General features: G+C 47.8%; 2 protein-coding genes and 1 long non-coding RNA gene across 7 annotated transcripts in view; 2 read left to right on the top strand and 1 right to left on the bottom strand.

Moving 5' to 3' along the window:
• Positions 1 to 2,521, top strand: part of CRYBG1 (crystallin beta-gamma domain containing 1) — a 76,924-nt gene extending 74,403 nt beyond the window's left edge. For both annotated transcript variants that reach the window (XM_060168272.1, XM_060168273.1), the window contains exon 21: positions 1,340 to 2,521. In XM_060168272.1, the coding sequence (XP_060024255.1) occupies positions 1,340 to 1,428 (89 nt within the window). In that variant the 3' untranslated portion in view covers positions 1,429 to 2,521. The remainder of the gene's footprint in view (positions 1 to 1,339) is intronic.
• Positions 2,522 to 2,547: 26 nt separating this feature from the next.
• LOC132530815 (uncharacterized) lies at positions 2,548 to 15,609 on the top strand. Its single transcript, XR_009543899.1, has 3 exons — positions 2,548 to 4,948; positions 5,820 to 6,132; positions 15,176 to 15,609. It is a non-coding gene; the product is annotated as an uncharacterized LOC132530815 (long non-coding RNA).
• Positions 4,623 to 16,459, bottom strand: part of RTN4IP1 (reticulon 4 interacting protein 1) — a 43,340-nt gene continuing 31,503 nt past the window's right edge. For 2 of the 4 annotated variants that reach the window (XM_060168276.1, XM_060168277.1), the window contains 3 exons: positions 12,934 to 13,026; positions 7,473 to 7,678; positions 4,623 to 4,749 (listed from right to left, as the gene is read on the bottom strand). In XM_060168276.1, the coding sequence (XP_060024259.1) occupies positions 4,692 to 4,749; positions 7,473 to 7,678; positions 12,934 to 13,026 (357 nt within the window). In that variant the 3' untranslated portion in view covers positions 4,623 to 4,691. Of the gene's footprint in view, positions 4,750 to 7,472; positions 7,679 to 8,669; positions 8,736 to 12,933; positions 13,027 to 16,459 lie in introns of those variants that run through there. The other 2 variants (XM_060168279.1, XM_060168278.1) reach the window with 2 other exon arrangements.

Raw genomic sequence — 16,459 nt, 5'->3', positions numbered from 1 at the left:
ACATCCGTGTATTATTCCAGACCAAAGACATTATAACAACAGTGTAAGCTGGTTCACACTCACTTTAAAAAAGTCTGTGAGGATTTTAATCCTCCCCAAAGGCAAAGAATGAATCAGATTATTTCTCAAGAACTTTCTAGTCATCATGACTCTAATTAGAATTATGATGTAATATACACAGAAAGTATGTTTAAGATACTATAATCTTGAAGAATGAAAAAAGACATTGTGACCTTAAGATAATATTTGCTGAAATCTCAGTGGAGTGTGTTGTGTCTCAGTGGAGATGGTGGGGTTTGTGGTGGTGGTGACTTTTTTTTCCAGACTTAAGCATAAAATGCCCAGGGCACCTTGCCTTTGTATCTATACCTAGCTGTGCAGAGGCTCTTAGTTATCATGATGATTAACCAATTTCTTAGAAGAGGGGCATGCATAAGAGATGATTTCATCCCTATCAAAATCTATTGTGTAAGTTTTCAGACCTTTTGGATGTTTTGTAAATGCTTTAAAAGAGAATAAGAACATTTAATTCCTCTTGGCCTGAGGCTGCAGTATGATTTCAATACCAGTCGCACTTACCCTGCAGTGAGTTGAACAGATTTTAATTTTGATGGAGTCCTTGGTGCTATGACGTTGGTACAGAGGCTTATGCTGAAAAGGATAAGGTATCTGTTTACTCCACACTGGAAAAAAAAATCACATGACCCTTTCTTTTGTTAATGATACTTCTCCATTGAAAGAAGAGGCCAGGAGGCTAAAGAATCTGAAATATCTAGTAGGCACCCTTGGAAAAAATATTCTGGTGAAAGGGAAACCGTACTAGTTTTACAGTCTGATGGAACGCAGCATGTTAAATGCTATGAATTTTTATACACCACAGCCTGTGGGTTCCCAGAAGTGGGAGTGCTGCCCTGCCTATACTTCTGGGTGTCACTCAGACCTCCCCTTTGACCTAATACGACTATTTTTCATTGTTCATGCAAAATTTGTTCCGATGACTATTCTACTCAGGCCTGCCTGCTTATTTTGCTGGTATCTCAAATCCACAATCCCACACTGAATATCTGTCACAATCTCTTTACTCCTTTTCCCATTTCTAGATTCTGCCCCCGCCCCCCGCCGTGCCGTATGATGGGGCTTTAACACATCGCCCCCCGGAGGCGGGAGCCTCTCAGCCCTCCGTGCGTTTCTGGGCTTTCCTCCCTGCTTTGTCTCCTCGAGGCACATAGTCTTACACTTTGCTTGCTCTTGTTACAGTGGTGTTGTGATAAACTGTGTCTGCTACAGCCTCTTCACGTGGGCATGTTTCCTTCTATCGTTTTCCTCTTCTGTCTTTCAGGGGGTACACAGTATGATCAAAATCACCTTATCCTCAACAGTGTCAGCGAAGAGAAGTCAACACAAGTGTGGGAAGCCATGGTCCTATAGACCTGAATTAAAGAATGCAGGAGGAATATTTCTGGAGGTCTTTCAGCTGCCTTATTTAAACAAACAAAAAAGAAAAAACAAGGGCTGCAGACAGAAGCACCAAGAAGAAAGTGGACCTGCTCCTTCAACAGCTCTAAATTCCCTCTTGAATCACACCACCGTGACCAGGACAACCACTCATCTTCTCAAAAGACTGTAATCGTTTTAAACCAGTCATTTATCCTCCTCTTGTTTCATCCCTTTCATTTCTTTTCAGTAGCTGCTTAAACAGGTTGTCTTAGCAGCAAGACTATGTACATTTTAAATTATATCCAAAGATAGAGAACAAGAACAAACTTACCGACCTTGCAGACCTACAAGTCCTGTACACTTTAAAGGGAAGGACAGAAGCTCAAGTTTGTAAGGTAGGAGACTGTTCAGCATCTGAGAAGAAATAATTTATTAGGCCTGTAATTTTGGTCCTTGATCTTCTGATTTCTGGACTTATTAATTATGCCGTATAGCAAAGTGGGGAAAGCCTTATCTAGTCAGACCTACCTTAAGCAACTAAGTATAAACAAAATGTTTCTGTTCATATTAAAAATTAGGGGACTTCCCTGGGGGCACAGTGGTTAAAAATCTGCCTGCCAATGCAGGGGACATGGGTTCGAGCCCTGGTCCAGGAAGATCCCACGTGATGCAGAGTGGCTGGGCCCGTGAGCTACAACTACTGAGCCAGCGTGACACAGCTCCTGAAGCCCGTGTGCCTAGAGCCTGTGCTCCGCAACAAGAGAAGCCACTGCAATGAGAAGCCCACACACTGCAACGAAGAGTAGCCCCCGCTCGCCACAACTAGAGAAAGCCTATGCACAGCAGCAAAGACCCAACGCAGCCAAAAATATATTAAAGAAAAAATTAGTAAAGTTACAAAGATAGCATGTCCATGTCTGCTAACATTTATTAGCAGGATCTGGATTATTTTAACCCACTCTAGAATGTCACATGTGAGTGTTGTTTAGTGCTTTTCTTGCAGATGCTACTGAAACAGTATTACCATGACCTAATTTATGAGCCCATCCTCATCTACAGGTAGTTCTGAAGCAGCGTCACGCAGGCCTTTTAGCCCAATGCCTGCCCCCTGTCCAGCTGCACTGGCACGGGGCTGCCTTCCCTGTGAGGCTCCACAGCCCCGCACCTGCTGTGACTGCTGGGGGACAGCCTCAGGTCATGTACTTCTGGGAGCAGAAACGAGAGGTGTGGGGGCTCAAGAGGACGACCAGCAATTCTCTCCAGAAAGCGAAAGAAAGGAGACTGAGGCAATCCTAGTTGGCCAAACCTCAGATCTGAGAACCCTAAGACGCAGCAAGTATTTCAGTGGGAATTGAAAATATTTAGCTGCTGATTGTACACTCCCTGGCCTCAGTGCTGGTCATAGTTTGAACAAAACTGCTAAACGTTCCTTGAATACACGCTTCCTCTTTTTGTCCTCATGTCGTTGTCCTCGTCACTGAACACTGGTGCTTGGAAGAACAAATCTTGTTTCCTTTTCGGCTACTCCGTATGTTTCCCGTTGTAAAATGTTGATCCCCTGGAGCCTGTGGTGGGCAGTGGCGCCATCAGAGTAGTTTACCTTCAGTTTTAAGATGTTCGCACACGTCCGGCAGCAGCCGCCACGGTCTTGTTCTTGGGTGCACAGCTCTGGCCTTAGGCCTGTGTGTGTCTCACTGCAGAAAGGTGGGGTAAGACTGTCTAGTCTGTGTTGAATTTATCTCTTGAATAAACTTGTTTCTGGTTAACCGTATTGATGAAATCTGAGAGAGTCCGTTCTAGCCCTCGTAACACTTCAAAGAGGGTCAGCAGGCAGATTAGAAACAAATGTCTGATCTGGACAAGGTGGGTTTCAGAGCTGCTAGAATAACAGCAGGGGGAGATTTTTGACTACCCTCTTTCCAGACTCAGTGGTGAAGGGGCACGCTGCACTTTTCTGAGTGGACATGAGGGTAAGTGAGGTCGTCCCTCGAGAGATGCCCCTCACTACCACTGGGAGGCCTCAAAGAGAAAGAGCTGAGGTTGAATTCAGAGAAGTCAAAAGTGGCTTATTCACACCTGGAAAAACATCTTGCTTTTGAGGTAAATTTGTACTGGTGAGAACAGCAATTCTAGAGAAAAACCCTCATGCAACACTACAAATGAGTGTCTATCAGGAAGAAACCAAGTAGAAGGCTTCTCAGACAGGTCTACGTCAGAAGCCAAATGATAGCAGCTGAGCTGCAGTAATGAGGGGATCGTGGCAGGAACTGGACACTTACCGTCAATGATCAGAGGGCACAGACTAGAGACTCAAAAGCCGCAACGGGTTTATTGGCGAGATACCTAAATGCAAGCATTTCAGGTCAAACTGGAGAACTCCGGTCCCCAATGGAATGGTGGTAATTTCCACGGAAAAGTCCCCAGAGAAGCACGTTTCAGTTGCCGAAAGAGGACTAGCCTTATGCAAAAAAGTAAGTGTTTTAAAAAGTTACAAACTTTACATCACATTTCATTTTCTAAAAGCGGAAACCACCAAATCGCTGGCGAGATTTTTACATATGACCCTAAGAGATTCAGAACTCTGAGGGCTGTTATGACCGCACACTGGAGCAGATGGAATAAAAATCAAAGGAAACTTTGGCCAGTGGGAAAAGTGCTCACTATGACCCTAAGAAGGAATTAGCTTTAAGTAAGCTCTTCATGCTGCCGTCCCTCCACATGCTGAAAGTTCTAATCTCTCACAATTATTAAGATGATAAAACAAACAGAGTTTGAGCTACTGGAACAGAAGGTGCCGCCACAATTTGCAAATCTGCTGTGAAAGAACAGCTTGAAAAAACAATAGGCAATTTTCAGCAACTTTACAGACAAGTCCAAGTGCAGAGATGTTCATATCTTGTCCCTGCTTACGTGTGTATCCCCCGCGCTTGGCATGGAGGAGCTCGGCGGACAGTGCGCGGCCGAGTCGGGGCAGGTGACGCGAGAACGCTCTGGGCAGAGCAAGGTGATGACAGGGTGGGGCTGTGGCTATAAAATCAGTCTCTGCTCAGCTCAGCAGACAGGAAATGACTGGCAGAAACGTGTGCGTGCTAAATTTATTTCATGGAACCTCTAGTCTAAGCTGGAAAGGGACGGCTGGAAAAGAGTCGGGGCCTACAGGCACTCACCAAATAAGAGCCCACAGGCACCGAACTGAGTGTTTATTTAAACGACACTGACGACGGTCTTTCCTCGTGCGTGTCCTCTTTCTACCTTCAGGAAGGCTTCTGGAACTTTAGAAAACGGAAAGGTTTTCTCAATAACTGGCTGAATCTGTAAAACACAAGAAAGGTTGACGAGCAGGTGAGAAGAGCCGCGTGGGTCAAGTCGGGTGACGTCGGTAGTTGGTTGCGTCGCGTGCCCAGCCCGGACGGGCCTCTCTCCGGTCTGAGTGGTGCCCCCGGGTCAGGAACTCAAGGCGGGCCGGAAAGACGGCTGCCCCCGGCTTCTCTTGCCTCTTCGCGTCTCCGGTGTAAGGGAGCCCAGCCTGACCAGTAACCCTCTTCCGGCTCCACGCCAGGCGCCTCGCTCCCCTGTTCAGGGTCCTTCCACGGCGCCCGAGGCCAGCATCCCAAGGCCACTACCGTTCCAACCTCCACCCTCCGTGGACCCCGCGTTCCCAAAATGGGCTAGCTGCCATTGTCTGAGCGTGGGGTGTGTGCCCCTCTGCGACGTCTGCCGGGCGCCCGGCCCGGCCCCAACCCGAGCCTGCGGTGCGTCCTCTCCTTGAACCACCGCAGAGCCTGTGTGGCCCTCCTCACAGACGGCCTGCTACAGCCCAGTGCCCGTCTCAGCCACGCCGTCCTGCGTGGTAAACGCCAAAGAAGGCGTCCCAGGGTTCTCGCTGTGTGTGTCCCCGTGGCCCCTCACAGGCAGCGCACAGAAGAGGGACAGATTGTTTCCATTTGTTGAATGTCTGGCCCGTCTACTCAGTCAAAGCTTAGCGCGCCTGTGGGCTAGTCACCTCTTGTATCCGCCCAACACCCAGCACAATGCTAGGCACACAGCAGGAGCTTAATAAGTGTCACTTAGGTGAAAACCAGTAAGATAACTGGGAAGCGAGAGTCTTGCGTGGGCTCTGTGGCCCTTCCCTGGCTGCAGCTGCCCTAGGGGCTTTGCTAAGCCACACAGCAGCTGGGTGGAACTTACAGGAACGCCAGCTCAGCCAGCGCATAAAGGCTTGAGTGCTGCCGGTTCTTTTTACTGTAGCGTTAGTACTGCCAGCAACCTCCTTTGAAACTAGGACCAGTTAGCGCCCTCTCCCTATGCACGAATCCAACTGAACTCATCCTTTTCAAAACTTCAAGCAAAAATCAATAACTATCCACTGGCTCTTTCCACAGGCAGGTGTAAGTTGTCAGAAGGCATAAGCCTACGTCTCGCAACCCTCTCCCTCTTACAAGAGGAAGAAGTACGTGCTTTTGTGTTCGCATGCACCCGACAGACCTTGCTCTTGTGTGAATTTCACAGCCCTGCCACCAGAGAGCATCTCGGACTCCAAAAGTTCCCTTCTCCAGAGTTGAAAATTCTTTTGTACCCACAAACCACGATAAGCTCATAAAAGTCACAGCACATACTGTGCTCACCGTGTGCCAGGCACTCTTCTAAGTGCTCTGTAGCTTTTACTTCATTTAATCCCTACAACCACCTTATGAGGTAGGTACTATTATTCACCTTTTACGGATGAATAAATTAAGGCACAGAGTTAAATAAGTTGCCCAACGTCCCATAACTGCTAAGTGGCAGAGCAGGATTCAAGCTGGCGCCAGAGTCTGTGCTCTCTCCACTGCGCACTAAGCCTTTCATATATCAGCAGCTGCTCTCTACATCTACTCCTGAAATCTTAAGGGAAGGGAAAGGTAGCCAAGGATTATGATGATTCATCACAGCCTGCACCTTGGCTGGCCTGCCTCATGCTAACAGACTGTGCCACCTGAGGATCCAGTCTCCAGGCCACCAGGATAGCAGTTGCGTGGTCCATAGGCCACCACTCCCACCTGCACCTGTGGAGGACATCACTGATGAATAATCGTGGCACTCTCCAGCAAGCTGAGGGTGACCTCAACCTCCCCCAGCATGGTGGCCACTGTGAATGGAACAGATCTGAGCTGGCTTGTTAGAGGAAATCAGCTTGCCTTGTCTGGTAAAGGAGTGGAATGCATCCAAGTTGTTCCCTGCATGTCCCACCCAAAACCTCCCGAACCCGTCCCTCTCCTTCAAGCTGCTGGGACACTGCTTTCTGGATGCTGATTACTTGAAAAGGAATCACCTGAATGCATGTTTAAAATGCAGAGTCCTTGGTCTCCAGTTAGAACAACTGAATCAGGATCTCTAGGGGTGGAGGTGAGTTTTTCGCACATCAGGGAGGGAATCACTGCAGCCTTTTGCCTTATGCTTCAGGTTCCTGACTTGTGTCCTGCACATTCACCCACTCCACAGAGACTGTCTGCCCTCTAAGTTTCAGGCACTGACGCAGAGCAGGCACCAGAGAGAGACATCGAGAAAAGAAAGGAGGCAGGAACACCCATTCGTTGTCACTGAGCACCGGACACCGGCAGCGGCAGCGGCAGCGGCATTACGAGAGGTCACAAGGGAATGGGAATCCACCTGCTCCACCCAAGATGAGCGGCCCGCCCACCTAGCTCCGCCCACTCTAGAACCTGACCGGAGAAACAGACCCTGAACTGATGACCCAGGCAGCCCACAGCGACGGCACACTTTAATCTGGCTGGTCAGGCCTATTGTGGCGGATAATCCCACAGGGCTGACTGTAGCATAACGGGCATTCAGTTCTTCCCGTAAGTGACAATGAAAAAGAGGCTTTCAATTAACAGGCAGGCAAAAGCCACTGTTGGCTGAATATATGACAGCAAACAGATTAACGGGATAATGAGGCAGTGTCTACACACAGCCTCACGTCAGACCTGGAATGCTTGTTTGCTATGGACAAAGGGATCAGAGCAAAAATCCAGAGAGGGGAAAGAAAGGTTACTCACGGTGAGGTGGGGACATTTATGTGATGACACTGCTGTAGTCTGGCCGGCTCAGGGAGTCCTGGTATAAAGCGGCGGGCTTGATACCACACTCGAGGGTGACACGGACACGCGGGGCGCACGGCTGACCGGGAGTCCACGGCGGCAGCGTTCATCCCAGTCTCAGACCCAAATTCAGGCTCTCTGTCCTTTCCCTTCCTAAACAAAGGCTGCACAAAACCAGGCCCCGGGGTTTGGCACCTGCTGCCTGACATCCCTCCCGTGAGAACAGGGACCATGGGAACCTCAACCTCCCTGGTGTGGCCTCAGACGGGCAAGCCTCCCTGCTTCTCAGGCAGAAACCCTCTCAGCACAGGAGCTTCGGAGAGCCGGTGGAGAGAGGATGGCACCCAGGCAGGCACGGTGGCCCGCAGAGAGGCTCTCCCTCCATCCCCACTTCCCTGCGCAAATCACAGAACAGTAGAGCTTAAAGCAGGGGAGCCTCTGAGCCAGCCTGTTGAATAGATTAGGAAACTGAAGCGCAGGTGTTTACATGCTAAGTGCAAGGTCAGGGCTCTTAGCAGAGGAGCAGACTCAGGGTCCCAGACACCCGATGTCATCACTGCCTGGCAGGGGGGAGGTAAGCCCAAGTCTGTCACCTCTTCCCCAGACCCTCGGCCGCAGCCTCCACGGGGCACAGAAACTGATCTCAGAGCGGGGGGAGTGCGAGGAGACAGAGGCCGATGACAGAGATCCAGGGAGACCTAAAGGCCCCTGGCAATCCCTGTCCTCACGCCTGTGGACGGGCCCCGGCGCAGGGCGGCAGGACACAGTACCAGCACCCCCTCTCGGATAGGCGTGGCCCTGAGCTCTGCCACAGCATCAGTATTTCCTGGGGCGGGATAAAGGGGAAGAAGGGGGCTTAAACTAAGCAGATATGAAGGAGGAAAAGGTGGGCTTTGCTCAGACTTGCTATTACTGAACTTCCTGGCCCCAGATGGAAAACTCAAGGCTGGAAGATAGGAGGTGAGATTGAGCTGGGGGAGGATACTCTCCAAGGCAGTAAATGTGCATCCCAGGACTTGTCCCTAGGCCCCCCTAAAAACAGGCACTCCTTCTAGCCAGAAGGTGAGGGGAGAAACTTGGCCTACGTTTACCCATAGAAGCAATTTTCAGTGGCATCTGAAAACTTCAGTAGCATCAAGGCTGTGAGGTACCTACCACATCTGGCAAGATAACACTCTCGTAGTGGTCCCAGGGATTCAGTCCCTAGCCGTTACATTTTTTCTATGGGAGAAAAAATCCAGCTGCAAATAAGGAGTTCAAAGTTTTGGAATACAGTTCGTCGCAAAACTAGGGCCTGGCCATCCCAAAGCGGGTCTGGGAAATCATTTGCCTCAGAACTTATTACACTGTCTCTAAAGCTGCACTGTCCAAAATGGTTAACCTCGAGCCACACGGGGCTACTTAAATTAATCAAAAGTAAATAAAATGAAAAATTGAGTCCCTCAGTTGCACTAGGCACATTTCAAGTTTTCAACAGCCACATACAGCTAGTGGCTACCACACTAGACAATGCAGACAGAGAACATTTCCATCGTTGCAGAAAGTTCTAGTGGACAGCACTGCTCAGGATGTAATTCAGCGTGACCAACGCATCTCTCCACGCGCTACTGGGCGAAGCAAAGTGCCCACTAGCCGTCGGTAACTGTTCTGAATTAAATTCAAATAAGTTCCACAGGAACTATTCTGATGCTGGCTAAAATAAATAAACCGAGATACATCATCGTTCAACCGAGAAGCTTGGCTGGTCACCTAGGATCTTGAATGGGCCTGTGGACTCCAATGGCCTTAATAAGTACACGAACCACAAATGCGTACACACGCTCAACAAGATGAAAGGGTATGAAGGAACATCTCCCTCCCATACTTGATCCTCAGCCATCTAGTTCCCCCTCCTCAGGGGCAGCAACCAGGATTGCAAGTTTCTTTCATGTCTTTTTTTTTTTAAGTGTTTTTTTTTTAATAGAACTTTATTGGAGTATAATTGCTTCACAATACCGTGTTAGTTTCTGTTGCACAACAAAGCGAATCAGCCATATGCATACACATGTCCCCATATCCCCTCCCCCTTGAGCCTCCCATCCTCCCTATCCCACACGTCTAGGTCATCACAAAGCATCGAGCTGATCTCCCTGTGCTGTGCTGCTGCTTCCCACCAGCCAGCTATTTTACATTCAGTAGTGTATATATGTCCATGCTACTCTCACTTCGCCCCAGCTTCGCCCTCCCACCCCATGTCATCAAGTCCACTCTCTATGTCTACCTCTTTATTCCTGCCCTGCAACTAGGTTCATCAGCACCTTTTTTTTTTTTTTAGATTCCACATATATGCATTAGCATATGGTATTTGTTTTTCTCTCCTACTCTGTATGACAGACTCTAGGTCCATCCACCTCACTACAAATAACTCAATTTCATTTCTTTTTATGGCTGAGTAATATTCCATTGCATATGTGTGCCCCATGCATTGTGGTAGGCACCCCACCAAAAACAGTTTGCTAAATAGTATAAAAACAGGAAATGTTTATTGTGCTTAGGAGAAAATGCCAATAAACTTCAGGCATAAGGCACAATTTCAGTAGCAGCCCATTAACCTCATTGTGCTAATTATAAATCATTTTTTTGTTTCACCCTACTGCATCACAAAACATCTTTGGAATGTCCAAAAAACTGGTAATGTTGGGGCCCTGACAAGGAGAATCTCCATGACTGAGGGACAGGAGTCAAAGGAAGAGTCTATGAAATAACTTTTCCTACCTTTTGGATTTTGAATATTACAAATGTATTATTCATTCCAAAGCTTAAAGTATTTTAAGAGTAGCCTCTTCTGGTTCATGGCCTCACACTGTCAAAAAACAACTCCAGCCCCTCTATCGGATACCTGCTAATTAGATTCATTAAGCAGTCAGCCAAAGGTTGGAAGGATTTCAGTGTCCTCGTCCAACTTTACAGTCTTTACTAACCACACAATGGGTAAGCAGATCTGTTCTGTTATCCTTTCCAACTTCCCAGTGTAGACAGGCAACAACCTCTCACACCCACAAAGAAGCAGGATGCACAGCACAGCTGGCCGCTTCGTGGATCCGGTGTCACATATCAACCGCCATAGTCCCAGAGCCCTTCACTGTCAGAAATGACTCCTGAGCCCAAATAACCCTGGTGAGAAGAGAATCAAAGGCCAGAGGAACATCTCCTCACTCACCCTTGGAGGAGGACACTTGAAGGGCATCATTATTTCTACCATGTCCTCTTTTAGCCATTCCACCAGTTATCTACCAAATTCAATAGGGACATGTACACAAACACCTCTCTTTGTTGCATAAATAGTAATTTCTAGGTAGAGAGAGCGTCACAATATTTTGAACACAAAAGAGCAATGATAAGCATGTGGACAGTCTGGAGTGACGTCAGGACAAGTGTGGTGACTTCTGGAGGACGGGGACCTCTCTAATGATGAGGCTGCATCCCCATTCAGCACTGTGCAGAACTATGGGCTGTATTATCTGATGATGGCTCATTTCCTTCCTCCTAGAAATAAAATAAGCATCCCTGTGGGATATGGGGAGATCCCTACAGAGAGGCACATTGCAGCCACAACAGGCTGAGCTCCTGTCTACCCAGTACACATCAAGACTTAGAAGTCTGAGAAGAGGCAAGCAAACTTGGAACCAAAATATTTGGGAAATAGTAGTGGGCCACTTTCTATCATAAGTTCCTTGGCTGAAACAGAATAAAAAAACTAAATGCACAAAAAGCAGCCAGTAGTTCCTAAAAACATTTCTTTCCCAAACCAAAATGGAAAGATGAGATGGGCCAGCAAGGGGCAGGTGCAACACAAGAAAACCCATTTCAAGGGGCTCTTTCCGTATGGCTTAGCAAGGATCACGTGGTGTGATGCTAGACTTGCTCCAGACCCTTTCCCTGCCCAGTGTAAAATGACAAGTCAATTTAAGCTGAAGTCCTAGATCAGCTTCAAGCACGAAGAATGCAGCTTAATGGTGGGGAGGGAAAAGCACAGGACTGGGGTCAGAGGTATGAGTCCTGGTCCCACGTCTACAAATTTGAGCATGTCCCCTTATCCCTTTGAGCCAGTTTTCTCATCTATAAAATGAGAATCATTTTATCTATGACTGCATGCAACCCTCTAGGGTACATAAGCCTCTCCAATCATTTGTTTATTATTTATTTATTTTTTAAATTTTTTTTACTTTTGGCTGAGTTGGGCCTTCGTTGCTGCCCACAGGCTTTCTCTAGTTGCGATGAGCAGGGGCTACTCTTTGTTGTGGTGCGCAGGCTTCTCATTGTGGTGACTTCTGTTGTTGCGGAGCACAGGCTCTAGGCGCGTGGGCTCAGTAGCTGTGGCTCGCGGGCTCTAGAGCACAGGCTCAGTAGTTGTGGCACACGGACTTAGTTGCTCCACGGCATGTGGGATCTTCCCGGACCAGGGCTCGAACCCACGTCCCCTGCACTAGCAGGCGGGTTCTTAACCAATGCACCACCAGGGAAGCCCTCCCTTCATTTATAATTCCATATAATTTCTCAATAAAATCACGAATATCAGTACCAGAATATGAGTTTGCCTTCTGGGTTATTCTTTCAGAGGTGGCATGTCTGAGCCGTTAAAACCACGTAAGAAGTTAAATAGGCAGGTGGTAGCTAAGGAGTCTTTCAACTGCCATCAGCCCTAAGAGCCCTTTCGACACCCAAAAAGGGCTGACCAGGCTCCAAGCAGTAGTCCCTCCCCACCAAGTCCGCTGCAGGACAGACTCGAATAGACAGAAACACCAACCAGCTGTCTCTACCAAAATCACCATCAATCCTGAATCACATCCTGCCCACTGACCCTCTCAGACATACCATTTATTTGCCGACGTTATTACACTGGCCTGGGAACAGGAGACCCAGGGACCTAACTTCTAGTCCAGTTCTGTTTAGATTCCACAGTGTTTGATCTCCTTGCTCATCTGGAAATCTGCTTGCCTCCAAAGCAGCCTCACCCTCGGACTGAAGAAGCTCAAGAAGCAATTCAGCTGTAAACTCACAAGTGTGTCCCCACCTTCGTGCAACAGTTGCCTTCACAGTGCCTTCTTTTCAGGACCATTATCAAAATAGCAGCAGCCCAGCTGTAGATCCCAGCTCTGCTACCACGTAACCAAGCGTCTTTGGGAAAATCACATAAGCTCTCTGGGCCTGCCTCTCATCTGCAGACCAAAGGGGCTGCGCTAGATGGTGTACGCTCTGTCTCAAATGCAGCAGTCTATGGCTATAAGTCCCATGGGGACAGAACCCAAAACACAGCACTTAAACTCGGCGTGTAAGGCAGTGTGGACATCGGCCGAGCCTACCTCTGCGGAGTTCCCATTGACTAGGCTTGCTGGGCAGGTCACCAAGGTGACAAGGGACGCCCTGGCAATACACTTACCTTTCCCGCATCCACCAGTTCTGCAATGTCATCTAGATATGGACCACTGGCCATGAAAAAAGCCCAGCGATAATGGACTCCTTGCCAGAAATGCTAAAAAGAAAACAAAACGTGTCAAATATAGGAAAGGATGAAATCTGACAAAATGCAAATTTTGGGAAAAGTATTGCCTGCATGACTAAGACAGACAAACTGCTTTCCCATTTCATGCTGCCACAATGAGCTGTACACCCAGCACCTCAGCACAGTGACTGACAGACAGTGGATGCTCCGTAAATGTTTCATAAATAAGTGAATGAAGAGAGATATACCAACGTGAACTCGGGCTTCTCCCCCAGGTTGTGACTGACAAGCAAGTAAGCACAGGAAAGCTCGTCTTAAAATGACAGTCTAATCTTACACACTCATTTCTTCCCTAGAACATATGAGGGGCTGAGACCTCTAGACTTTCCCTACCAAGGTTTGAATAAAGCCCTGAGGCACCAGAAGAGAGCCTTCACCTAATCCAAGAATGCTTTAAGGGCAGTAAGGCACCAACATATGATCTTAAACAAGAATCCAATCAAAACATTTTTTTCTGGCTCTGAGAGGAATTAAGACAGCTTTAAAGACAAAACAAAGCATAAAGTTCCTCACGCATCGTGGCTGGATCTTCCCCTATAGTTATAGCAAGTCCCAAGCCACCTAATCTACTGTGGGGCAAAATGCCCCCTGGTGAAGACAGGCAAAAATCTTACACCAAGAGGGTTCATGACCACTCTACTGCCATAGCCACTTTGATTATTATTCTTTATGTCGGAGGTAGGGTAGGCCTTTATCAAAACAGCAAGTGAGCTGAGGTTCTCAGTGATACCTCAACGACCTGCCCAACTAAACTTCATCAGACGGGAGCAACCCAGAGGCAGGAGGGGGGCCAGCCAGTACCTCCCCGCCGCCTCCCTCCCTGCACCTGCCCCAACTGCTGGGCGAGCTCAGACTTTCTCCACTGAGCTCACCGCACAATCTCAGCATGATGATCAGCTACCATCACGGCATGAAGCCGGCAGGTGCAGTGGAACTCCCCTGCTACTCTACCTCAGGCCTTGACAGTTGTGTTACTTAGGGCAAGCTACCACTTTCAGCCTGTTTCCCGGCCTGCAGAATGGAGGTACCACCACCCAGCTGACAGGGGGGCTGGAGGGACTAAATGAGAATGTATGTAGGGTGCCTGACACATCGAAAGCATTTGATAAATATTTACCTAGTGCTGAAAGTAAAGCTTACTGAGGAAAGGGTGGGGCAATGCAAATAGAGTTTAAGACTGTGGAGAGACAGACAAACCCAAGCTGTGGTCGAGGCAGAGCTTCGCAATGAGAGCGCCAGGAACAGCCTACTGGTTTGGCTGCGTGACCCTTATTGTCTAACCTGGAACAACTTGTAAGAGTTAAAGGGGTCACCACTGATCATTATCTCAGGACCACAGATGTAAACAGAGCCAAGCTCACCCTAGCATAGGTATGACAAGCCCTCGGAGTAGCAGGGCAGAGCCTGGGCTAACGCAAGTCTCCAGGTAGTCTGCTCTTGGCCCAGAGTGGTCTCGATATGCTGTTCAAATACTATCATTTTCTCTGCGTGTCAGAGCATGAAAGAGGTCAGGAAGCATTGGTCTAGACAACTAACTTAAAAACAAACAAACAAAAAAACATTTGAAGGCTTAGGTGGCTAGACACCAGAGGCACTGGGACTGTCCCAAGCTTAGAGCAGGTCCAGTTAATTACAATCACAGAAGACCTGTTCATGTACTTCTCCATAGGGCTGGTTTTACAGATTATAATTAAAACCTTCTGATCACTGTTTAGAGTTTTAAAGAGGAACAGCGGTGGTCATAACTGCCATATCTGTAATTCCTTTACAGCAGGCTGCCCCGTAAAGTGAAACATTTGGTCTGCAACAGCAGAATTTTTATATTCTGCTCTAAGAGGTCTGTGTAGGTTTTCCAGGCCATTACAGGAGAGAGTAAACCAAAGCAGGCAGGCATTACAATGAGGCTTTAACTGTGCACATTCTCAGAAAGACATCAGAAACTACTTAAAAGGTTTTCACGTGAGATTACCACTATCATCTTTCAAGACGGGGGGAAAGGGAAACGAAGAGAGCTATGCCTGTCTTACTCTCGGAGGATAGCTCTGAAGCTTAACTTGTAAGAGGTCTCACTGCAATTCAAACTGAAATTTTATGGAAAACTTAAACTTATATCTTAAAGCAGGTGGGAAGCCCGAGTTTCATGAAAAGAGAAAGAAGAGACAAAGGACAGCTAAGATTCCTTCCTCCACCACAAAGCGCCCCGTGGACACTGCTGCTGGCTGCCGTCTGAACCAAGTGAAACTAAAGAACCCGGAGCACAGCGCCCAGTTTGTTCACTCCTATCACCCAGACCCAGCTCCTAAGGACTGAGCAGCAGTCTCCTCCATCACAGCTCTCCTTCACCACCTCTAAGGACTTAGTACACAGCATTCAAGAGACCAAAGTCCTCAACTTCACCCCTCAAAAGGTTCCAAATTAATTTCGAGAATCAAGGAGAAGCTAAAGAGAATTATCAAGCCAGTCATCTTGCAAATACATGGCAGTGCTGGCTAGGTCGACGTGACTCACAACCTTTTCACCCTTGAGGAACCTTCTACTGCCTTTTTCCTGAGCCTGGAGTATTTTGTCTAATTAAAAAACAAAACAATGTATATTTTCTTGTCACTTATTCCATTTCAACACTAATTCAGATTTTAAACCAATAAGCTATAATTACCAACAGTGCATAACATGAAATTATAAGCCTCTGTCACCACTGTCATGTCGGGTAGAGAGCAGACTCTGGAGCTCTGCTATCAGCCCTGTACTAGGGCTGATCTGCACTAGTCTTGAAGGCCCACCATGCACGGGATGTGTTCAGTTGGGTGACACAGCTCCTTACGGCCCTGTTAACAAAATCAGGCTGACTAATCAAATCTCTGAAACCCCCAGGATGCCATCAATAGTTAGAGTTTCTGATTCACATGGGACGTGTACTGTCAAGACAAGTTGATACAATTCCAGAAGAAGCATGATGGTTCCATTAGTCTTTGTAGGCTCACTGACGGAAGAATATAATTTCCTTCAGTTTCTTTTTTTTTAATTAATTAATTTATTTATTTTTTGGCTGAGTTGGGTCTTTGTTGTTGCACGTGGGCTTTCTCTAGTTGCGGTGAGCGGGAGCTACTCTTCATTGCAGTGCACGGGCTTCTCACTGCGGTGGCATCTCTTGTTGCGGAGCACGGGCTCTAGAGCGCAGGCTCAGTAGTTGTGGCACACAGGCTTAGTTGCTTCACGGCATGTGGAATCTTCCCGGACCAGGGTTCAAACCCGTGTCCCCTGCATTGGCAGGTGGATTCTTAACCACTGTGCCACCAGGGAAGCCCCTTCCTTCAGGCTTTTGAAATTCAAAAAAATTCCCATGGACCTCTAAAAGTCCGAAAGCCCCAGTCTGGGAGTCACTGGCATATCCCAGTGTTACTAC

This window comes from Lagenorhynchus albirostris, chromosome 12, assembly GCF_949774975.1.
Source record: "Lagenorhynchus albirostris chromosome 12, mLagAlb1.1, whole genome shotgun sequence".
NCBI lineage: Eukaryota > Metazoa > Chordata > Mammalia > Artiodactyla > Delphinidae > Lagenorhynchus > Lagenorhynchus albirostris.
Note: the sequence above shows the minus strand (reverse complement) of the source record. Positions and strands in the feature narration are given on the sequence as shown.